The 24,133-nt window shown below is 33.3% G+C and overlaps 1 protein-coding gene across 1 annotated transcript; it reads left to right on the forward strand.

Annotated features, from left to right (window-relative positions):
- Positions 1 to 3,430: 3,430 nt before the first annotated feature.
- Positions 3,431 to 18,342, forward strand: LOC149775359 (uncharacterized). The gene is made up of 5 exons (XM_089943810.1): positions 3,431 to 3,588; positions 4,639 to 4,775; positions 6,434 to 6,598; positions 10,199 to 10,245; positions 18,284 to 18,342. The coding sequence occupies exons 1-5, from the start codon at positions 3,536 to 3,538 to the stop codon at positions 18,305 to 18,307; spliced, it is 426 nt and encodes a 141-aa protein (XP_089799936.1). The 5' UTR covers positions 3,431 to 3,535; the 3' UTR covers positions 18,308 to 18,342.
- Positions 18,343 to 24,133: the final 5,791 nt, after the last annotated feature.

Raw genomic sequence — 24,133 nt, forward strand, 5'->3', positions numbered from 1 at the left:
AGATATCAGATAACATGAAATAACTCAAGAATTTTTCATAATAAATGTTCCCGTTTAGTACGAAAAATTTATAAATAAAGGAATATATGTACACAATGTTACATATTTATAATGTTTTAAAGAATTAAAATTGAAGCTTGACATTGGCTACGAGGACTTCATAAAATGCCATGTCAATGCATCTGTATTTCTAAGATTGTCGGTAATTTTAACAAAAGAAAATAAAATAAGAGTAACATGAATTAAATGAGATTGATTGTCATTTTCCTATATGAGAGAAAATTGAATCAAAATGATATAGATTTCAATCTTGACAAAAAGGGGAGACTTTTTTAAGAACCAAGACTGCATTGGAATATGATAGACCTTTCTGACTTGAAACGTACATCAGCTAGTACACGAGGAGAATTTCAATATAGATAGATCATGAGAATAATATAAATAAAACTATACTGAAATGTACAATAACTTCCTCTCTGTATGAATTTTACAGCAAGACCTTTTGAGACAAATGAATGATTTTCTTATTTTAAAATAATTCAAAATCTCAATATATTGGTTTTGGAATCGGTTCAGAAGTGTATATATAAAAGTGTAGACAAAAGAATGGGATATTCATTTTCGAGTTATTGTCTAATTCCGCAATTATGTCTGATTGGTTGCAGTTTTTTTATTCATATGTCCAGGATTTTCCCCCAACTATCACTTACGTGAAATTCTATTGTTATATATTAAATAAACTGCATTCCCTCTAGGGGGCCCCGAGTGGCCGAGTGGTCTAAAGCGCTCTCCGTCACGGATCACTGCCATCTCACCTCTGTCTGCGTGTGTTCCAGTCTCGGGCTCGGCAAATGTGGATATGTGAGAAAGCTTACCGGTAGCTTCTCGTGGGTCGGTGGTTCATTCTGGGGTTTTCCCGGGTTCTTTCTCCACCATTAATACTGGCCGCCATGTATAGCCTATCTTGTGCTGAAAAATGGCGTTAAACCCTATAACAACAACAGCATTCCCTCTACATGTCTGTTTTATGTTTATTAATTTTCGTCGTATATGCACATTAGGCATGTTTTGTTTTTTCTTTTGTTTTTTGTTCGGGTTTTTTTTTTTGGGGGGGGGGTCTGTGGGGTTATTAGTAACGAAATCTTTGCATTTAAACATTTGTGAGAAACAAACAAGATCAAAGTGTAAAACTGTGCTGTAAAATATTGCATTGTTATTTATTTATATGATTCTTAGTTATATTTGTACTATATATAGATTATTCATTTTTTAATAATAGCTATTATAAAACAAAACATAAAACAAATAAAATTGAGTATTTTGTCTCTTTCAGTATCTGTTCAATGACAAAGAAACTGACATTTACAAACACAAATGGCCAAAATATACAAAAGATATTATCAAAGATATTTGTCGAATAGATTTATGGTACACTAATTTTATTATTAACCCAAAAACAACATAACTCCATCATGGATACTTTAAAAGACCATATCATAAGGGGAATACTTGTTAACTATTTAAAGAATCAATTTGGTTTTTAATAGTATCTATTTATAGTATCTAGTACGTATCCCCCAACGGCACTATAATGCAGGGATTAATTTTAGGACAAGTGATAATAAACTACCGGTTGAAACCGGTACAGGGAACAATTTGGAAATCTCAGAAAATTTTATGATTGTAGTAATTCTAGCAGAGTGACAGGGTGTGGATTTCAATATTTATAAAGGTGTGACGTTTTTAAACAGGAAGACAAACTTACTTCAAGAAAAATTTGTCAGCGGCCACGTTATCCCAAGGCAATTTCGAAGAGACCTAACCGTATCAAATCGAAACTGAGAAATTCAAATAACGGGGCGGAGTCTCAATAAGCTATTTCTTCAGGCTACATCGAGTTTCCCATCAGTACATGTGCCAGGTGTGGATCGTAGAGAAGTTGGGAGGCATTAAACTGTGTGTAACGGCGGGAAGAAATTCTAGTGAAATGTGAATATGCGAACAAAGACTTCTTGAGGAAGATTTGGGTGGTTGTGAGAGGCGACATCCGAGGATCGGAGAGAGGGAAGACATGTCGAGAACACGTGAGAGGTCTATTGTGACGTTATCAGTTTGGGTGGAGGCGTAGTGGCGGAAGGAAGCGTGGAAGAAAGTACCGGAAGTGTCGGAAGGACGGATCTGGAAGTGACAGGAGAGCACGCAGTCAAGGGTACCAGAAGTACCAAAAGAGAAATAAGAGGCGGACAGATGAGTAACAGAATCAACACAGAAGGGAAACACCCTCACCTAAGACTTTAATTTCATATGATGATAGTAATTGGCAACTTTGAATAGGTCACTGTTTGCATTTGTTCGAAAGAAATTGCATTTGAGAAATGTGTTGATCAATTGTTGAATACATTTGATATATATTTTTAAATTGTTAAATCTTTCTCCTTGAGTTATGTATACACCTAGACCGTCGGCATTGCTGAATGGGGGCTCGGAGCTATTTAAATTTTAATTGTCCACCTTCTCCGGTGTTAGCAATAATACCGTAGGAGGCATAAACAAGAACCTATAAAATCTGAGGGCCTTTTTGATCTATTGGTTAATCCGGTCTTGATGAAACCTGTTTGTGAACAGATATTTTAAGACCGAAAAAAAGCACACTCTTAGCTGACTGTGGTGGCCGTCGATCAACAGTCGCCTGTGTTCTGTCGACCCTTCATATCAACAAATTCGATATGTATCGTGATCAGATCACGTTTATATCCTACGTAGTGTTAGAGTATGACAAGCGGTGGCACCGGAACCTATTTGCTCACATATAAATAAAAAAAAACATTTAATTTTCGGAAAACCTTGGGATGATAAGGATGGGGGTGGGGTGTTTTCTTTAAAACAAAACATTAGGGCCTCTAAAAAGTTTGACACGAAATAAGCTTGACCAGACCGATACAAAAATAACTAATTATATCCATTATATTCGTTAAAGAAAAAAAATTGTGCTAAAGGAGAAAAAAGTATGGTAGTTAGTAAGAAAAATCCATGCATCCCCCACCTCGAAAATGAAATGGTTGGTCCCTAATAGCTGACTCTACAACATACATGATTATAAATTTGTACAGCTTCAATATACCTCGTCCAATTTTAATGAAATTTTCACCGTGTACTGATAAGATAAAAAAAATCTGCAAATGACCAATAGATTGTCTTATGAAGAAAAACATTAAATATAAAGAATTTGTTATGCTAATTAGAGGGCAGAGTGTTTATTCTCGAGGGTCGTTTGTCGGTACCTGTGATACAACGTCGAATGTGTGAAATTGGTAGTGCGTAACGACCAGACCAACTGATATTTGCATAAAAACATCCTTCTGATAATAAAAATTGTCATTTTCTTCTCCCGCCATTTTAATGAATGTTCTGCATTTCCGATCCTTAAGTACACGTTTATCAAACCAGATAAGGCAGGAAGGGTTCATTTCAGGGCAGGAGATAGGTACCGTATCATCTCTTTCCAATCGGGCTAATTGTGAACACAGGCGTGGAAATGTTGCGAAGTTTAGGCCTGATTCTAGCTGCAAGTGTCGTTCTTGTCCAAGGGTAAGACTTACATGATCTTCGTGTTGTTAATTTTAAGGCAAATCATATAATTGCACTATACATTGTGTCAATAATAATAAATCACTAAATATTATGCAAATACTTCAAAATAAAGCATATATTACACTAACAGGAAATTATTTTTTGACACATAAAGATTATATTCCTACACCTACAACATGTCTTTGACTACACAAACATCTGTATTATGTACAAGCCTTGGCGAGAAAAGACTTAATATGTAATATTTTGTTCATCGTTACAAAACTATAGTCTACATTTTAATGAAGCATTAGAAAAAATTAAATAGACCAACATATATTTATTATGATTCAAAAATTCTCGGCGAGTTTCGGTAGCTCAGCTGGTAAAGACTTGTCATTCAAGTGTCCGTGGTTTAATACACGCCCAGGAAACGCCTGGTCGTCTGCCTCGGCACTTAGGTTCCATTTCCTCTGCAGGATGTTGATATAATACAATCAAATAACAACAAAGTTTTCTTTCTCAAAGACTTACAGAAAGTGAATAATATAAACTGTCCGAGATATAATGCAGCGTCTTGTCACGAGAATTTCATTGACTCATTTTTGCACTTTTTACCTACGATATTACAAGACTGACGTAATGCTCTGTCTATTAATAAGATTTCATTGACTTATTTTTGCACTTTGTATCTACGATATTACAAGACTGATGTAATGCTCTGTCTCTAATATGCTTCAACATATGTATGATGATTTACCTTTCATTTATACTGACTGAATTTCATTTCCTTACATTTTAGTATACATCCACGTTATTATTTACAATATTTAATTAAAAAATGTGTTATTTTTAGATTGTACCGCCATCAAATGAATCTCTTTCATCTATGCACGCACCATCAATGGTCGATGGGACCAGTAACGAATAAAAATTTCTCCTTTTTGCTGATGATGATTATGATAATACTGATAGTGTTGATAATACTGACGATCTTCGTAGTGGGAATAAGAAAAACAATAGTGTTTGTTAGATTATGTGCCATAATATTGATTTTACATTCAAAAGATATGGAAATCATCATGGATGGACGATCCCTCAAATCATAGATCACCTGTGGACCAAAGTAGATCTGGACGCGAGCCAGCAGGTATCTCTTGACGAAATTGTACATGAATTCCTTCATATGTATGATACTCAACCGAGTAAGTCATCACTATTATTATTATTATTATTAACAAATATTATTATTATTATTATTATTATTATTATTATTATTATTATTATTATTATTATTATTAAATATTATTATTAATAAATATTATTGTTGTTATTATTATTAATATGCTACAAGTTCATAAGAGGTAGATGAAATAATTTATACATATGATATTTCTCGATGTATTAAACACCTAAGAAAAGTCTCTAACTAAAACTAAATACATTCCTCTAACCTGGAAGAACGAAGTTATGAATCTAAGTCTGCGGCACTGCAATTCTTGATCAAGCCGTGAGAGCGGGGATACATACAGATATTCCTATTCTGGGAGACGTTTGCTTTGCCATAATAGGGCACAACCCTACAACACTCAGCCTCGCTTCTGTAGCACTTTATACTTTGAAGACTAGACTTAATCTGTTGGTAATCTGTCTTAAAAAAACTCCATAACAAATATTTGATACTAAAATAGAAACAATTGAAAATTATGGGTCAGCCTGATGTCAGGATGATGTGACTGGGTACGACATCATGCTACGTGTCTGCGGCAGGATACCCCAGTGCCTGACATCACTATAAACTGCTACACTACAGAGTCGTAGCAATATGACTGAACAAAATGTTAAAGCTCCATTAAAAATCCAAAAACACAAATTATGGGTCGGTGATTTGGTTTGTTTTTTTTTTCTTCATAGAAAATGTCATTGAAGCTACATGGTCATTTCGTGAATCTATTGTTGGTATTACAAACCACATTTCAAACGTTTTAATTTATAATTTGTTACTTAGACTGCCAATGCAAGCAGTAATATGTAGAAGAGTTCTTATGCACTGATTAAATTTATTAAAGATGACTGATAATAGATTTTTTTTAAAAAAAAAACAAAGCTATAACCTACAACTGACATGGGATGATCACTGTATAGTTGGGTAAATAATAGTCAATCATCTACTGTTTTCATACGGAATGTGGAGAAGTTTGGATTAATCAATGGTTTGGTTATAAGAAACTTTCGTATTGTGTTGCAACAACATTGTAAAGATATTTTTCAACAAGAACTAAATGATGAGTTACATTCAACGGATAGATTACGAAAGAATAACAAGATCAGAACGATCTGAGTTGTCAAAACTCTATAGATTGTTTAAACTCTTCCCACAGTGTTAGCTTGCTATGCATGTTCAAAATGGAAGCTTTCCACTAATGGCAAATAAAGGCAGGTATTTAAAAAAATCTCCTATGTTGAAAGACCGTCCCTTTTTTGTGCAGATATAAAAGATGAGTTTCAATTTGTTGTTAAATCACCCATATATGATAACCTTAGAAAGGCTAAAGCACCTTTATACATCAACTTCAGATTAAATGAAACGATTAATAATCTCCATGACTTTATCAGACAAAATCGATCTTGGGCATGTGGCCTATTTTCAAATAATGATAATAATAATAATAATAATAATAATAATAATAATAATAATAATAATAATGTTATTATTATTATTATTATTATTATTATTATTATTATTATTAATCATCTGCATTCATCCAAAAATTACATACAATACACTGAATACAGTTATTAGAAACTGAACATAACATTGCATCAATGATTATTATAATAGTCGTTTTGTTGTGTGTCACAGTGGATGGTCTGGTTTCACAGCATGAATTTGTCCATTACTGGCAGCAAAACTTCCACGACAACCATCTTTCTTCTGTGCACATCTTCACCAATATGGACCTTGATCATGACGGAAGTGTAACCTCAAATGACCTTCACACAATGTTTCGGCATATGGATTTCGATTGTAAGTGTTCATGGTTTCATATTGTGTCGAATGCTTTCATAATCTGCCATATGTAGAGTGATATCCTTACAACTAATGTATCGTGGAAATTTTATGTAAAATGACTTGCGTGACTTGCAGGGATATACGCATATTTAAATTATTTATTCCAGAATCAGTCGCACATATTACGTTTGAGACATTTCTACGCCTGAGGTATGGTATTTTTAACAGGTGAGTTGGCTTAACTACTATGAAGGCTGCTATCACACTTCACTCAGAAAGCCTTACTCAAAAACTCATATTTGCGAGAAACTAGCAGAACTGCTGCTGGTGGTGTTTACCGAGTGTTTCAAGGTCTTCGCACAAAGTCTCAAAGACGTACATTTATTTAAGAATTACCATTATTAATCATCAATTTTTTTTGGTTGAAACTTTCAAACACGGTACTACGAAGACAACCCCAACAGACAGAGAAGCGTATTCACAGGTAATTAAAGTGAAGTCCACCAAAAACGAATAAAACAAAACATGAGGCTGAAGAGTAGCACTTTTTACCAATCATTTACTATGAATTTAGAACTTTAACTCGGCATTTTCCATTAGAGACAGGATGATTGACAAGCACCCCTAGACAGTGAAGAGTGTTAACTTTATTAAATGAAAATTACATGTGATGTGTTTCACAATAGCTTTTACTGCGCACACTTTAAAGAGCAAAAAGAACTATATTCAAGAAAACAATACTAAGGCAGACCTAATATTCTAAATTTCAGTGCTTTCTCTAATTCCCAGGAAAATAAAGCCACAAATCTATTAAAAATTATTAGAGTTTGTATGGTAAAATTAAAGTCTTCAGCAATAGCTCTCCTTAAATTCTTCGGTCGGATTTGGTATGTAGCAAACTTTGACACATACCAAGCGGTGATTAGGACAATTTGTGTAAATGTAATTTTTATACGATGATTAGGACAATTTGTGTAAATGTAATTTTTATACGATGATTAGGACAATTTGTGTAAATGTAATTTTCATACAGAATGAATTACATTATTGGTCTTAAAATATGTTGCTACTGATATTATATTTAAATAAATTGATATTAATTTCAAGTCATAAATCAATATATGATTTATATGTCTTTCTTTATGGTATTGCAGCTATTTTTACAATTTGTGCATCCACCACGCTAAATTTTAGTTTTGTTTCTTGTTTTGTTTCTTATTGTTTTGGTTTTTGCTTTTATTCGGTGGGGTGGGGTGGAGTGTTTTGTTTCTTGTTTTATTTATTTATTATTTATTTATGTCTATATATTTTCTATTTGAATAACCTGTCTCTGCAAAACAGGACTATACTTTCTTTCTCTTATCATACGATATTCCTCTGTTTATTCGATATATCTTGCATTCCTCATTTGCCACGGGGTGATCTAAGTGGAATAAAGATTGTATTGTGATTCTAACTTCAGCAAGAACTACCTCTAATTCCATGGAACCAATGGATGTCCCTAATTCAATCTAGCCGATAGAGCTGACATTTGGAAACAATTTAAAAATATCACTACCTTGGGATTAGCGGCAATGCTATCTCACGACTATCATCACGTTATAAACATTTCACAATACTCAAGCATGGTAATCATATTATCTGGATGACACTGTGACCTTTGGAACTAGGATGTTTTTTTTATCTCCGGGGCAAGCATTCATAGACAATTAGTTAGATGTTTATGAAACGTTATTAAGAATCATATAAATAGCTGAATTGCGGTCTTTGTTATTTGTTGCATCGATGTATTTTATGCTCCACGTATACCTAAAGCTTACTGAGTCAGATTCAACCGTACAGTTTGTCTTTATGTCACGGGAATGTCGAGTTATGGGAAGGTGAAGAGAGATAATTAATTGTCCAGAATCTCGGATAGATAGAGAGTTGAGAAAAGAGAGAGTCACGATTGTCTCATATTGGCCGTTCTTCATCTTTCATTACACTAGCATGTCAGCAAATCATGTTAGGTCGTCCTTATTTCCGTTGTAATCTCGGTCGTAATGAAAAGCAAGTTTTTATTTAAGCCTGAACAACTCTCTCTCTCTCTCTTCTCTCTCTCTCTCTCTCTCTCTCTCTCTCTCTCTCTCTCTCTTACAAGTATCATATTCTTTCAATATACTAGTAATTTGTCTCAGATCAAATATCTGAACTGGGTACTTGCTGTTTAACTATTTAGAGAAACCTGGTAGATTTTATTCTAGAGTTTATCGATTCATCGCTTCTCTATCAAGCCCAGTCACTACGATTTCTTAAACGAACTCCTCAGATCGTTTCCTTGATATTTTTATGATTATTATTTTATATTTTAACTTTCTTTCTCTTTTTAAATCTTATGTCAGCTTTTCTGTTCCCAAGTAAATAGTTCTCTATCATAACGGGCATCGAGCAGGGCGACCGAATGGTCTTTCGTATATGTAAAGGGTGGTGTGTATTATTTAGATTCAGGCATTAATTATGCACTTTCTTCTCGTTCCTCTTGTAAAATTATTCCGTATCTCGTTAGACATATCGAGTTTGCTTTATCTTGCATTATTTGACTATTACCACCGATTTCCAAGAGAGTGTGAAGGATATATTTCATGTGTGGTAAAAAAAATATTCAACTTGCCAGCGTGTTTGATGGCAGGTGTTTTCAAGGGTTGACCTCCATTTCAGAAGCAAAATATTAAATACCTAGGTAGCCTGATCACGCACCTTCAGTTTCAGGCAACTTTTCGATCCATTCCAGCTCGAATATTTCTCCAAATATCTATGTTTAGTCAGCTGTGCAAAGCGCCTTCCAAGTTTTCTGATATTTTTAAATCACGCAGATGTCATTTAAGCCCTGTGACTCATGCTATATTCGGTAATTTACCGAAAATGTTAATATGTTCATTTTAAAAATGTATGTGCAACATAAGCTTCAAACCCAGATCAATCTTAACAAACGTTTGCAGAATTACCTTTATGAACTGAGTGAAGTGACTTTAGTTGCCAATTTGGTCCGAGTCCTATTTGTTACAGGACATTTGTTGTTGTTTTTGCAGGGTTTAACGCCATTTTACAGCACACGATAGGCGGCCGCTATTTATGGTGGAGGAAGAACCCGGGAAAATCCCTGAAAGAGCCACCGACCCACGAGAAGCTACTGGCAAGCTTTCTCACATATACATAACATTTGTGCGAATTAAAAACGGTCCAAAAGCTCTAAAAATGGCTTGTGTGGCTGATTAAACAAAACAGGGCGGATTGAACAGAAAGGAACAAAACAAAAACTTTTATTGATAATAGTAAATCTCAGGCCACACATAGGTAGCACATGAGAAGACCACAACTGCTACAATATTCAAAGGTGACATCACTAACATATGGAGATATAAATCATATAATAGATTTGGAGAAACAATCATGCTCGAATAGAACAATACTTATTTGAAAGTGCAGATGAATGGTCAAGCTACATACGTATTTAACATATTGCTTCCGAAATGGAGGTAAACCCTGGAAAACAGTTGTCAAATTGTATTTTTCTCCTGGAAAACACCGGCCATCAATTATTTAGTCTGACATTTATATTCATTATCTCTATTACAGTAAACGACATGATCAGCAAAAATGAGTTTGCCTTAGTCATTTCCTACGTAAGTCTCTCTCTCTCTCTCTCTCTCTCTCTCTCTCTCTGCGTAAAATATTTCTGGCCTAATATAGCAATCTATTAAATTAACAGCACATGTTAAATTGTCAGGTGCATAGCTCTGTTTTATTGTTTACTTATTTTCTCATGCTTGATTACTTGAAGGTCTTTAGATAATACATGTACGTGAAATATATATGCAATACGTTATGTAACTAGCTGTCAGTCACAAGAAAATTATTAATTCTTTTTAGTTACCTTTGGTTTCTAAGTTGTAAATTTAATATGTGCTATCGGTGAAGAAATTTCCTATTAAAAAACAAAACGAAATAAAAAATTTTATTGTACCTGAATATAAGAAACATAAATTATCATGATGCAAATGACAAACAATAAACTGAAACTGTACAGCTATTGTCCGCATAATTTGATTCCTTTATTAAATCTTCTCATTAAAACCATGCTGTTTTTATTACAAATACTATTCGATCACAAAAAAACGGTGAGTTTACATTTCACATCGAAGAATCCACCTTCTAAATATTAGTGTGCATTAACAAATGGAGTCAAGCACACAAATAAAGGATTTTCTATAAATACAGGTGTAGTCCCTGGAGCTCAAGCACGCCTTCGTGTACTTGACTATATTTGTACTGGCCTTTCAACTCGGTATCATTCGGTACTGATATAGCACAAGCAGTAGTTACATTCAAATCCTCGTACAAATCCACTTCAAGTACCTGACTTACAGAGGATTTTAATGCCTGCTACTCTTATCGCTAGACTGGTTATCCCGTTTAGGAAATAGATGTGCCCTATGTGTGTTATTCAAAGTTATATTTCCATCATAATCTTAATTCTCTCTCTCTCTCTCTCTCTCTCTCTCTCTCTCTCTCTCTCACACACACACACACACACACACACACAGATGATGAACAGATCTTAAAATATGTCAAGACTGCACAGTTACGAAAAATCAATTAGAAGGTACCATCACAAAATGACTAGAAACAAACTCTAAACAAACAAAAAGTAGGTTTCAAGTATTACTTCATTTTCTGCATGAATCGTGCAAATTCTAAGTGACTTAAATTATAAATTTCTACTCGGTACCCAGTGTGATCCATACAGTATATCTTGCAATCTGCAAACAAAACGACAGACGCTGCAATTGTTCTTTAGCAAAGCTCTATATTAGATATAATACTAATGAGTGAGTTTAACTCTTTACCACAATTATGTTTGAAAACATGCCATAGGGATAGAAGTAGTAAATGGGGTCACCCTAGCCTCAATGGGAATTAGCATTACAGAGACCCCTGCGATAGGGATAGATGTGACTATCGAAATTCTGATGCAAAGTAGTCAACCAAACTAAGCTGCAAGATTGCCAGGGCAACATAATTCATGTTTGATTGCAGAAATATAAAAAAATTAACAAAATTCCTGGTACCTAAAATCACCATCATTATAATCTTTAGTTTAAAGATGGTACGCTCTGAAGTTTGTGAGACAGGATCTTTATGTGATGATTCTACATTACCCAACCATCGCTGTGTTCTCTGTATCAGTCTGCGCAACAGCAACAACAGCAGCAGCAGCAATAACAACCAAAAAATCTCTTCAAAACGGTCATTAATTTGACATGATATACAATTTTTATATGAAAGAGGTAAATTTGTAAAACGTCGCTGTCCTAATATTATTATAAAATTTCGGATTTTTTTTATCGATATTGTAAGCAGCCGTTACTTGTCATTTGCAAAGAATGGAGAAAAAAATGCAATTCGACGGTTCTTGCCTTCAAAAATAGTGTTATACGTAAGGGGTCTCTTTACCGAACGAGTCTAACACTCGCGTGAGCTCTGCTCGAAGTCCCTTGTTTTCCCTTATTTCCAAGGACTTCTAGACGTCAAATGGAACTTCTAATAACGCGTCAAGACTATAAATAATTTTTCTTTCATGAAGCAATGACCATAAAATATCCCATCTTCTTATCTGCATCTCCACCATATTTACCTCCATAGCAACAATTAAAGGTGTCTCCAGATAACGAAACAATTATTCCATGGTACTAACTATCAGTCTCTATCACACATATTTCACATGGAAATACACAACAAATCAACCCCTTTAAATTTCAATAGAAATTACTTTGCTCGTGCCCATTTATCTGGCTCTAAACTGGACTCCGCTATGAAAATAAACTATGCCATCATGAAATCTCATCAATGCTGCACTCTGTGACGTTTGCCCCTAGAAACTGGCTAACTACTCGGGCTGAGAAATATTTCCCCAATACCAACTTCCCATAATCAAACAAGTAAACATAAAAATATAATAAATTTATAAAATGGGGACGAAAATACAAATGGCACATACCCTAGATTTATTACAATATATAATGAAAACAATATCTACGTTTTTATGATATTTAAGTAAATTTGTAACTCATGAAATGGAAAATATTTCGTAGTATTATGAGTGCGCTGCTTGTGACAATATGATATTTCCTCTGCACTAAAAGATTACTGATATCAACTCAGAATATATTGATATCCTCTATTTATTATTTTTATGCAAAAAATGCATAATGGCTGAACATGTTGCATGTGCTGAATGGTAATAAAACATATTGTTTATTGTTTTCTTCATATTTCAGCTCCGCAAAATAAGGGATATATAAATTTTAAAAAATGGGGGGAGGGAGAAGGTTGCTTCGAAGAAATAATATTCAAGTCCCCCACATAGCTTGAAAAACGTCTTGCTTTCATTTTTAGAAAAAAAGAACTACTTCTATCCATTACATGAAATGGAAAATTGCTTTATCTTGGGCTAAAATAAAACATACATTGGTTCGAAAGAGAATCCCATGCTTCACCCATCATCCAGAAAAATAAACGGTCGGTATCTGACGCGGGGATATATTTAGACCCCGGTATGGAAGTAAAAATACAATTTAGGGCTGTCTTTGTTTTGCGCAATAGAGTGGGGTTTGGGGATGGGGTTTTATTTTTTTTTTTTGCGTCGGTCCAAATCAGTAGTTATAGTGGCGACATGGGGGTTTTGGGGGGACCCACGTTGAAAATGATCAAGGTATTATGAGGTCCTATGGGAATTTAACACCTATGGGAAATCCATGTTGGAAAACAAACTATGATTATGGGGTGGGGGCACCTGTGAGAATTTAACAATACGTTTGAGGTTGTATTGTCACCTATGTAAATCAATATCACATTAACAATGAAAGAATTATGAACTTTTATTTCGCTCAACATATTGCTTAATTATTTAGTTAAATATAGATATTAGTCTCCGTTTCGCGTCGGCCTATATCATATTTAAAAGCTAAAGAAAGCATCAATGTTTTAAACCCAGCCTACATTTGTATAGCATGAATCTCAACAAGGTCAATAAATGTGTACTATTTAAATATAATGCACTGAAAACTGCGCATACCATTTTATGACAAGGCGGTTTACGGGGCTTTATATGGGTTCTTGTACAGGGCCTTGACTCTTTCAAAGACGGATAATAGATAAATCTATTCAGGCCCTGTATAAGGCATATTATAAAAGCCCTATAGAAAGCCGGCCTTGTCATGCATCGCAGTTATTCAGTTCATTATGCATTTAACAATAGAAAAATAATCTAAGTTTGGTTTGATGGCACAGATTTCAGAATACAAGTTTCATTCATGGATGTCTTTCTATTGGATGTTTTTTTTTTTCATATGCTAGCTCAGACACTAAAATGTAATATACATAGAAATATTGATGTTCACACGGATAAGCACACCTATCAAATAAAGATGATGGTATTGACACAGTAAATGAAACTAATGATACAGAATGTGGCATAAAAAGATAAAAAATAATAACTTTGTAATGAATTGGTTGTTTTCGCACATTTTATTCCGGAGCTATGACAACTGAAAATTCACTGAAGTTCAATAAAATACTGGTATACTAGTATACTATCAAATGAGTGTTTGTTAGCGTTGACTGTCTTATAAGTCTTCGGTTGATTGTACTTACCTACCTTCTAATAGCATATTCCCTCAGTGATGCCTTGAGTCAATACAACCGGATTTTAACCAATCTGACTGACATTGGACTTATAACAAGGCCAAGGCCAAAACACCATTTTTATAACTATGAAGCATTAAAGCGAAACCGGTCACACATTCTACGTGTTGGTGTTGTTTATTTTATAATTTATCAAGAAAACCTTGACAACACCATGGCATCAACTTATGATCCACGAATTAGCAATAGAAAGACTTATTTAAAAACGACAATGGAGAAATTAGCGGAAAAACAGATGAAAAATGGATTACACGCACGCTTTCTTGAAAATTGTCTGGAAGATAATCTTGTGCCTAAGGGATTGCGTTTGAAATTAAAAGTTCATATTGGGAATGATACAGCATCAAAGAAGTTCCAAGAATCAATTGACTCCCTTTTGGAAAAGGTCTCTTTGGAAATATGTGAGAGACTAAAAGAAGAACATCAGAGAAGAGTGATCAAGATAGGCAAGGAACTAGAAGAACATAGGGATGAACTAAAAACATTGATAAAAGGAAATACAGGCATTTTTGATGAAGAACTTTTTAAAAAAACGGAATCCAAAAAAGACGAACTTTTATCAAATCAACTTAAAAAGTTACAGAATTTACAGAGAGAGAAAAACAATTTTCATGGACAAAGAGAAACATCGGCATCGAAAATAACGAGAGGAAAATCAAAAAGAGATAATCGACAACCTAATCAACAACCAAATAAATCAGCAGATGAAATTGACTTCATCAATGTAAAAAAGAAACGTGTAGTAACTAAAAATCACACACGGAATAACCAACAACCAAGACATGAAAAGAAAATGAATCAAGCATCACCAAGAGCAAAAATTACCTATCAACCAAATCACATTGAAAAAAATGATAGATCCATTCGAAACAATTGCAAAAATGATCAAGCAAAAAACGTAACAGCCCCAGGCACACAAACGGCGACCTATGCAGATGCAGTAAAAAACAAACAGAACGGTTATAGCAACAATACAAAGTCTAATGGAAACCCTCAAGGATCTGTTGAAAACTACACAAACAGAAGAAAGAATAGGAGATTCATTAGAATACAAAACAAGAACAGATGGAGGAAAGAAAAGAAAAGAATAAAGGAAATCGAAAGAGGGAAAGAAACTGTGTTAAACCTTTCTAAACGAATTCTAACTAATAGTGATTACATTCTTCTAGGTAAGGGATTATCATATTGTCCAAGAACCAAAGTGCATGATAATATTAATTTAGCAGAAGCATTTTTCAAATACACAAGATCGTTAAAATTAAAAGAATTTTTCTCACAATCATGTACATCTTCACAGTATGAAAATAGTTTCCATCTACAAAATAAGCCCTTTTACAATAAAAAAGAATCAACATTTACACCTTCTAGTGGACGAGATATTTATCTCGATTTTTATATTGAAGCAACTAAACAAGAAATTTTAAATAGCAGTCCTAAAAGAAAACATTTTACAAACATATCTAAAGAAGAATTAAATTCTTTACGTAGCTTATCGCAAGATGAAAGCATTATTATTAAAAAAGCGGATAAGTCTAGCACCATAGTAATAATGAATAAGGAGGATTATATTAAAGAAGTAGAAAGACAATTAAATGATGAAGAATATTACACAAAACTTTCCTATATTCCTTCTGAAGAAACGAAAGAAAAAATAAGCCAATGTATTAATCAAATCTCTGTACACAATTGTTCTATATATCATGAACTAGATATCTTCCCAAATAAAATACGCACACCTCAGTTTTATATTTTGCCAAAAATACATAAAGCGGTTGATAAGTCACTACCTTTAGGATATCCAGGTAGACCCATTATTTCTACATACAACTCAGTTACAAATAATATATCGCAATATATTGATCACATTTTACAACCACTAATGAAATCACTACCTTCATACGTCAAAGATACTTTTGATTTCATTACCAAATTGAAATCTTTACCGAAACTAACGGAAAATTCATTCCTTGTTACACTTGATGTGGTTTCACTCTACACGAATATACCACACAATGATGGTGTCGAAGCGTGTAAATATTATCTTGAAGATAACGAATTTACATATAAACTATCAAAAGAACATATTTGTGATTTGATAAAACTTGTGCTCGAAAATAACTTTTTTCAATTTGGTAATACAAACTATCTCCAAAAAAATGGGAACAGCAATGGGTAGTCCTATGGCACCTGCTTATGCATCTTTATTTATGGGAAAATTAGAAAATGATTTTCTAAATAAATGCCTCTTAAAACCGGATGTATGGTTAAGGTTTTTAGATGATATTTTTATGATTTGGAGTTATTCATTAGAAGACCTTTATTACTTTATAGACAATTTAAACAAATTACATCCAACAATAAAATTTACATTCAATGTCTCTAAAACTAAAGTTTCATTCTTGGACGTTGATGTCATGAAAAATGAAAATAATGAAATTACTACCATGGTTCATGTTAAAAACATGAATATTCATCAATATGTTGAATATTCTTCATGCCATCCTAAATCATGTAAAAATGGGATACCATATAGTCAAGCAAAAAGATATAGAAGAATTATCTCGGATGATGCTGTTTTTAAATCATCTTTGACAGAGCTAGGTCAGCATTTTTTAAACAGAAATTACCCTATTGACATCATTAATACTGCTTTCCAAAAGGTATCTTCTCTTACACAGCTTGAATCTTTACAATATAAAATCAAAAATAGAAATGAAGATATCATTCCTTTTGTTATTGAATATAATCCAAGTTTGCCTAATATAGGTAAGATTATCAATAAATATTGGGATTTATTAAACTTATCATGTAAAGCAAGTGTTAAATCGCTACACGAAAGCAAACCCACACTTGCTTATAAAAGGACTAAAAATCTTAAAGATTTCCTAACTAATTCCAAATTAGAAAAACCATCATATAAAATAGGATCATCAACTAAATGTAATAGACCTAGATGTTCACACTGTTCATTTATTAATGAAGATACTTCTTTCAATAGTAATAATACGAAAGAAACTTTTAATATGCGTTGTGACATTAATTGTGCAACATCAAATGTTATTTATTTGATAACGTGCAAAAAATGTGGCATCCAATATGTTGGACAAACCAGTCAACAAATATCTAAACGTATGAACCAACATAGATCAGATATAAAAAATTATATCGATCAATCATTTTCATCTCATGTTGCCGCACATTTTAACAAAAATTCCCATACATTGCAAGATTTCTCCTTCCAACCTATTGTTAAAGCTGATTCTGAAATGGAACGTCTACTAAAGGAAACCTATTGGATTCACCGTCTTAATACGGTATATCTAAAAGGTCTAAATTCAAAAACACTATATGACATTTAGTAATTTTTTTTTTTTTTCTGAATTATGTCCCCTGTTTACAATTAGATATGAATATTTCATATTATTTTACTTTGCAGAAAATCTTAATTGGTAAAAGTATAATCTAATAACATAAAAATAAGTTTACTAATTCTTTAAAAATGAAATTGAATTTGTAATTAATTATCAATATGATATGATTAATTATTTATAAAATACTTGATAGTAACCGTAATGCACACCATATATTTTTTTATTATATTTTTATTAAATAAATTGAGTTCTGATAACCACTTTAACAGCTATAAAGATTATACTGGTATATATGTTGTATACATTTATCTTTGTAATTTTTTTTTTTTTTTGTAATTTTTTTTTTTTTTAATTTATTTTCTTTACTTCTAATAAGCGTGTATTATACATAATACAAATATTACTAAAACTGTTTATCTCTATTTGTTAATAAATTGTATATATATATATATATAAAAGCTACAATTAAGCTGTTATAGTCCTTATACTTTTTATCAATCAATGGTAAAATCAATTTGAAATCCCAAAAGTCCGCTAATGATGCTGTGTAACTTAAAACTCACTTTTTTTCTTCTCTTTTTTACAGATTTACGGAAGAATGCCCATCTAAACTGACTTCTACTAATGACCAGACTTCCGTGTACACACATTTGAAAGACAGTGTTAAAGGCTATCAAAATACTATATGAAATGTAAAGTTCTCAACATGTAATACATATCCCATCTCCAGCATAATAAAGCTAAATAAAAAAATATTTTTTTTTAAAAAGTGTTCAATAAATTGTGTTTCCTGTTGTGGTTATATGAAAAGAGAATTTCTAGTCCCTCCTTAAACGATGAATTATGAAGCTGATGAGTTCTCGTTGGTATATTGCAAAAGATAATAATTTTCTTATCTTCCGATTCGCCTGAACAGACAGTCGAAGTTTTTCATTACAGATGATATTCCATGTTAATGGATACATTTATCTGTTGTGTATCACAAAGCAAATATGTTTATTTCAGTCACGCGGTCATTTTCACACAGCAATGTGGTTTTTAATTGGACGGTCGATTGGAATACTCACCAATCCGTGCTTTGTTTACCAACATACAATCACGTGCTTAGTTAGATGGCGTGAGACCTAAAATAGACAAAATCCATAAGAATGAGAGAGGTGATGTATCTAAAACTTGGATAAGTAAATTTCATCTTCGAAACTTTGATCTTTACAGTTTTATAAGTTATAAATGTTGGAAGCAAGAATATGGATTACAACTTCTTTATTACATAAACAGACGTCTTCATCTGTGAATTTCTGATTAGCTATTTGGACATATAATGTAGAAAGTTATTTCAAAGTATAAAATTTGACCACATTACTGGCTGTTTACAAACATGCTGAATCACTGTATGAAAATATGGATTAAAGCAACCAAATTTCAAATTGTGGAGAAAGTCCTGACATGTTTGGAATTAAATTTATATGTAAATTTGTAAGACTGAACTTGCAAATTACAAGGAAAATATTTCTCTTCATTCTAACCATCATCATTACAAGGTAATTATGAACAGATATTGGAACAGATCTGTCCTGACTTTTTTCGCCAGTCTCTAGATCTTCAGTCAGTCAACCTGTCATGTAGCTTCGAGGACTGGAAAATTTCAAAATGCTTTCTAATTTTCCAGACCAGCCAGGTTACAATATATTCACATTGTCACATTGTCGACTTTGTGACGTATACCTTTAATCTAGAAAAGGCTGGCCACATATATTTATTTTTCTGAACTTTTCTGAAATTTTTCTTCAGAGCTGCGAATGTGCGGGCAGGTCATCAAAATGTGCGGATAACTGTAATAATCAAATATTCATTGCTAAACTTGCTATTTCTGTAACAATGTATGCATCAACTGTTTATCTTTCATTTTCAAAGGGTCTGCATAATATTACAGAAGTGTTTTCTTCTGAGTCAGCAAAAAGAATTAATTGCATATGGAGTACGGATGCGCCCAGGCCATCAGACCGAGACGTATTCATTCACAATATCAACTAGTTCATTCTCCCGACAATAAAATGGGAATTTATGTAACTTGGATTCGGAGCCGCTAACAATAACATCTGAAAATAAACTAAATAGTACGAGGCTGAGTGTACGAAATAAAAATACCCATTGAACATCGGTATTAAACGCCAGGTTGTAATGGTGCAAAATTTTGTAAAGATAATTGCTCAGTACATTCTGTCACAGTCAGCGTGAAACGTAACCATTCAGATCGACGTGTGCGCTAGGCTCGCAATAAATTTTCTGCCCGCGAAGAAAGGGATATGCTCTATTTGGAGGCACAAGTGAATTTTCCGTTCGATAACTGTCAGACAAATGGAAAAGGCATATGTTAACGCAAGGTCAAATATCGGAAAAGGAGCGAGCTGAGACAAACCAGAGAAAAATTTGGGAAATCTTGGGCCATTTGAAATATGTGTCATCAAATGATATTTTACAGAATAGTTATTAATGTAGGCGGCCTAGAGATAGTCATTCTGACTACGATGGGAGTGTTAAAATTTGTAGCACTTAGAGAAAGTAATCCTGACTGGCTAAGCTAAACAAGGGGTTTTATGTTGCACGCGAAATTCAAGATTTTAAAATAATCTGCCTCTCGAAATTAGCCAGTCTAAGTTTATGTGCCAAGTTAGAATTTAGCTACGAGGAAAATTAATAGTAATTTCTTTCGTTAAATTATTTGTCAAAGTAACTATGGGTATAGAAATGTGGAAAACTCGGAACCAGAGTACGACGTTTTGAATTTTTTTATGATAACCGAGCAAGGGTACGGGAAGTACAAAGGTATTGCCTTAATCACATACAAAAAGCGTTGTTGTAAGTTTGTAATTAATTTTTACATTTATTCGTTTTAAATTCATACTTCAATTTTTCCTTGAGTTCAGAAAATAATCGTGCATTCATGGTCTTGAATGTTATATGATTCATGTATCATAAGAATGTCATACAATATTTCATTGATATGAATGGGTTCGGATTTAGTGGTATTGTATATAACAGAAGTCATCTATTGTAGGAATTTAATGCATTACTCTAAAACTAGCTGTGAGAATTAATTTATCTGTCTTAAATGATGTACCATGTATGCTAAAAATTGGTTTTTATATGTCTGGAAATGTATGTCAAGGAATCGCTAATTAGCAAGGAACGTAGTTAGGACAAGTCCATTATTTCATTTATGTAATTATGTCGCGAATGTTTTCCAACCGAGAATCGATGGTGTTAGCACTAGTCACAGAGTAATTTTCAGCCTACAATGGAGTGTAATGGTTTATCTAAGAGATCTAACTATGTCATGGTACCAGTAGAATTGCGAGTAGCCGCTAGAAAAGACAAATTCTTGTTGATAGGTTATTTGTGTATTAGACCAGGTTGCGAACTGACCATAGCTTAGTTCTGCTGAATTACGATAAGGCAATATCTGACTTGAAAAAGTGGAAATAGTGTTCGATCCCAGGAGAAGAAAATAAATCTTGACGAAAGTTTAGCGCGTCTATTATATTTATTTGAAGGAAAATAGTTCCATAACTGTACTGTACAGTGGGAAAGAGTGCAGTCTACAACCAAGACACTGATGACCCGAAGAGGCTAGAAAGAGAGAGAAGAAAAACAAATACGGCAACTCTGACCTATCGCCAACAGTGATTTTGAAAAGACCAGGTGATGTTGACATGCCGGCAATTTCAGTTGGATCAGTAACTCGATTACATGATATAATTTGTTTTATCAGTGTGACAGAACGGCTATTGAATTTCGCATAAATTTTGTAACCCTATTTTTATCAGAACATATGAATCATTTGTATGTTATGGTCAATTTCATTTTGTAACGTAATTGATTAAATTGTTACATTTTACATACGGGGTATCATGTTGATCTATTCTATATCTCTGCTGAGACATATGTTACTCCATCCGTTAATTTTATATTTTACGTTATTAATATATCGATCCTGGCAATAACACAATGGTCGATCGCCTCCTAGATAACTGTAACTAAAACACCCTAAGGAATGGGAAATCACACATCCCCCACCGATGACACAAATAACCATGTTAGATTAAATAATAGATACCTTGATTTTATGTGATGTTTTACTATTGCCCTTGTCAATTTTCTTCAAGCACATATTGATTTCCCTAAAGTTTGAAAACTGTGTGGTGTCAGCCTGCTACGCAAAACAATTCAAGAGACAACAAACCTGTTGTGTATATCAAGTAGAGTGGTATGCTGTAGGTCATAATGATGTATCGTTCTTAAATATTATCAAATTCTTAACTACCAGGAACATAAGTTAGTTACCGATAGGCAAGATAAATGTGTAATAATTACGGAAATGCGATGATTGCTTGCAAGCTACGCTATTTTGATATGGATGATATGAAGCGTAGTCGACGCTCATTTCCAACACTAGAATCGCTACTAATAATATGAGATGTTAATATGTAATATTACACAACACATCAACGAGATCAATTCTTGACCAACTTCAACACGTTCATCTTTTGTCTTATTCTTCGCATGACGTAGCGCTTATTAAATAATAGTTTTAAATACTCATCTGATATTTAACCACGGTTACTTCTGAACTATATGTCCAGGTAATCGTTGACATTCATTACATAAGAGTATACAATTTTAACAAAAGCTATTCGCTGTTGTCTGATTCATGGTACAACTGATCAAAGTGTGATTCGTAGTAATACTGATCTGCGTGTACTGCTTTATCATATTTACTTCATGGATGTCATATAAAATTAGCAATAAATAATTAATATATTTTATACGGTTAAGTTTTAATTTCCGTCATTCTAATTTGGAGAACGTTGTATGGTAGGCAACGGTACGAGACTGCAATATTATACGCCTACTGTATACAGTTCTAACCAAATGTGTAGTGACATACAATTTCTAACTCATAACTTTGTTGGAAATGTTGGAAATTTATATTTTCTGTCCTGGAAATATGTCAAGTCTTGCTATCACTATGGCAATGACACGCTACATGACAATCATTTTGTGAAATGGCATGTGGACTAATGAATGAACCACTCTGGTTGTAAGTACAGAAGGTTTCATTTGCAATAGAACTATTGCTTGATTCAAACTGGGGCGGATTGTGGGTGCCTGACAGAGTTAGAAGAAACCCGTTTAACATAACACATTTTTGGTTTTTGCCGGCTTTGTAATAGCACTTGAGAGAGTTTGGTTTTGTGTGACCAGTGATGTGAATTGCCTGGAGCATTATCAAATAGCTCGACAGGTGTATGTCTCAGAATGTTTTGTATGGTGTTATCAAAGTTGGAGAGATGTTTAGTTACTTTATGAGTGAATTTTTTGTTGTTGTATATCTGTTGTTCTTGTTGTTGTTGATATATTTTATAACAACTCCGTCAGACACAGCAGAGGACAACAATGATTTCTTTTGAAAGTAGTTCCTAGAACGTGACTGAGACGACACGACTGAGATAACCAGACCGAGATAGAAAAAGCAAGGTTAGCAAAACATGTAGATTTGTCTGTCGCATGGTTTAGAAAGTGAGTTACAGTAATACTAATCTAAGTAGACAGTGTCATTTTTAATAATACTGATCTGCGTACACAGTTTGATTCATAATAATAATGATCTACGTATACAGTGTGATTTATAGCAATAATGATCTACGAACACAGTCTGAGTTATAATAATACTGATATATGTATACAGAGTGATTGATAGTAATAATGATCTACGAACATAGTGTGATTCATAGTAATACTGATTGATCAACGTATACAGTCTGATTTATAGTAATACTCATCTATGTATACAGATTGATTTATAGTAATAATAATATGCGTACAGTGTGATTTATTGTACTACTGATCTGCGTATACACTGTGATTCATAGTAATACTGATCTACATACACAGTGCGATTTTTAGTTATAATTATCTACGTACACAGTCTGATTCATAGTAATACTGATCTATGTACGCAGTGTGATTCACAGTAATGCTGACCTAAGTACACAGTCTGATTTATAGTAATACTGATCTACGTAAACAATGCGATTCATAGTAATAATGATTTACGTACACAGTGTGATTCAAAGTAATAATGATTTACTTACACAGTGTGATTCATAGCAATACCGATTTATGTACGCAGAGTGATTCACAGTAATACTGATATACGTACAGTGTGATTTTAGTAATACTGATCTACGTACACAGTGTGATTCACAGTAATATTGATCTACGTACACAGTGTGATTCATAGCAATACCGATCTATGTACGAAGTGTGATTCATAGCAATACTGATCTACGTACATAATGTGATTTATAGTAATAATGATCTACGTACACAGTGCTATTCTTAGTTACAATGATATACGTACACATTGTGATTC

This window comes from Sinohyriopsis cumingii, chromosome 19, assembly GCF_028554795.1.
Source record: "Sinohyriopsis cumingii isolate HCF-2022 chromosome 19, ASM2855479v2, whole genome shotgun sequence".
NCBI lineage: Eukaryota > Metazoa > Mollusca > Bivalvia > Unionida > Unionidae > Sinohyriopsis > Sinohyriopsis cumingii.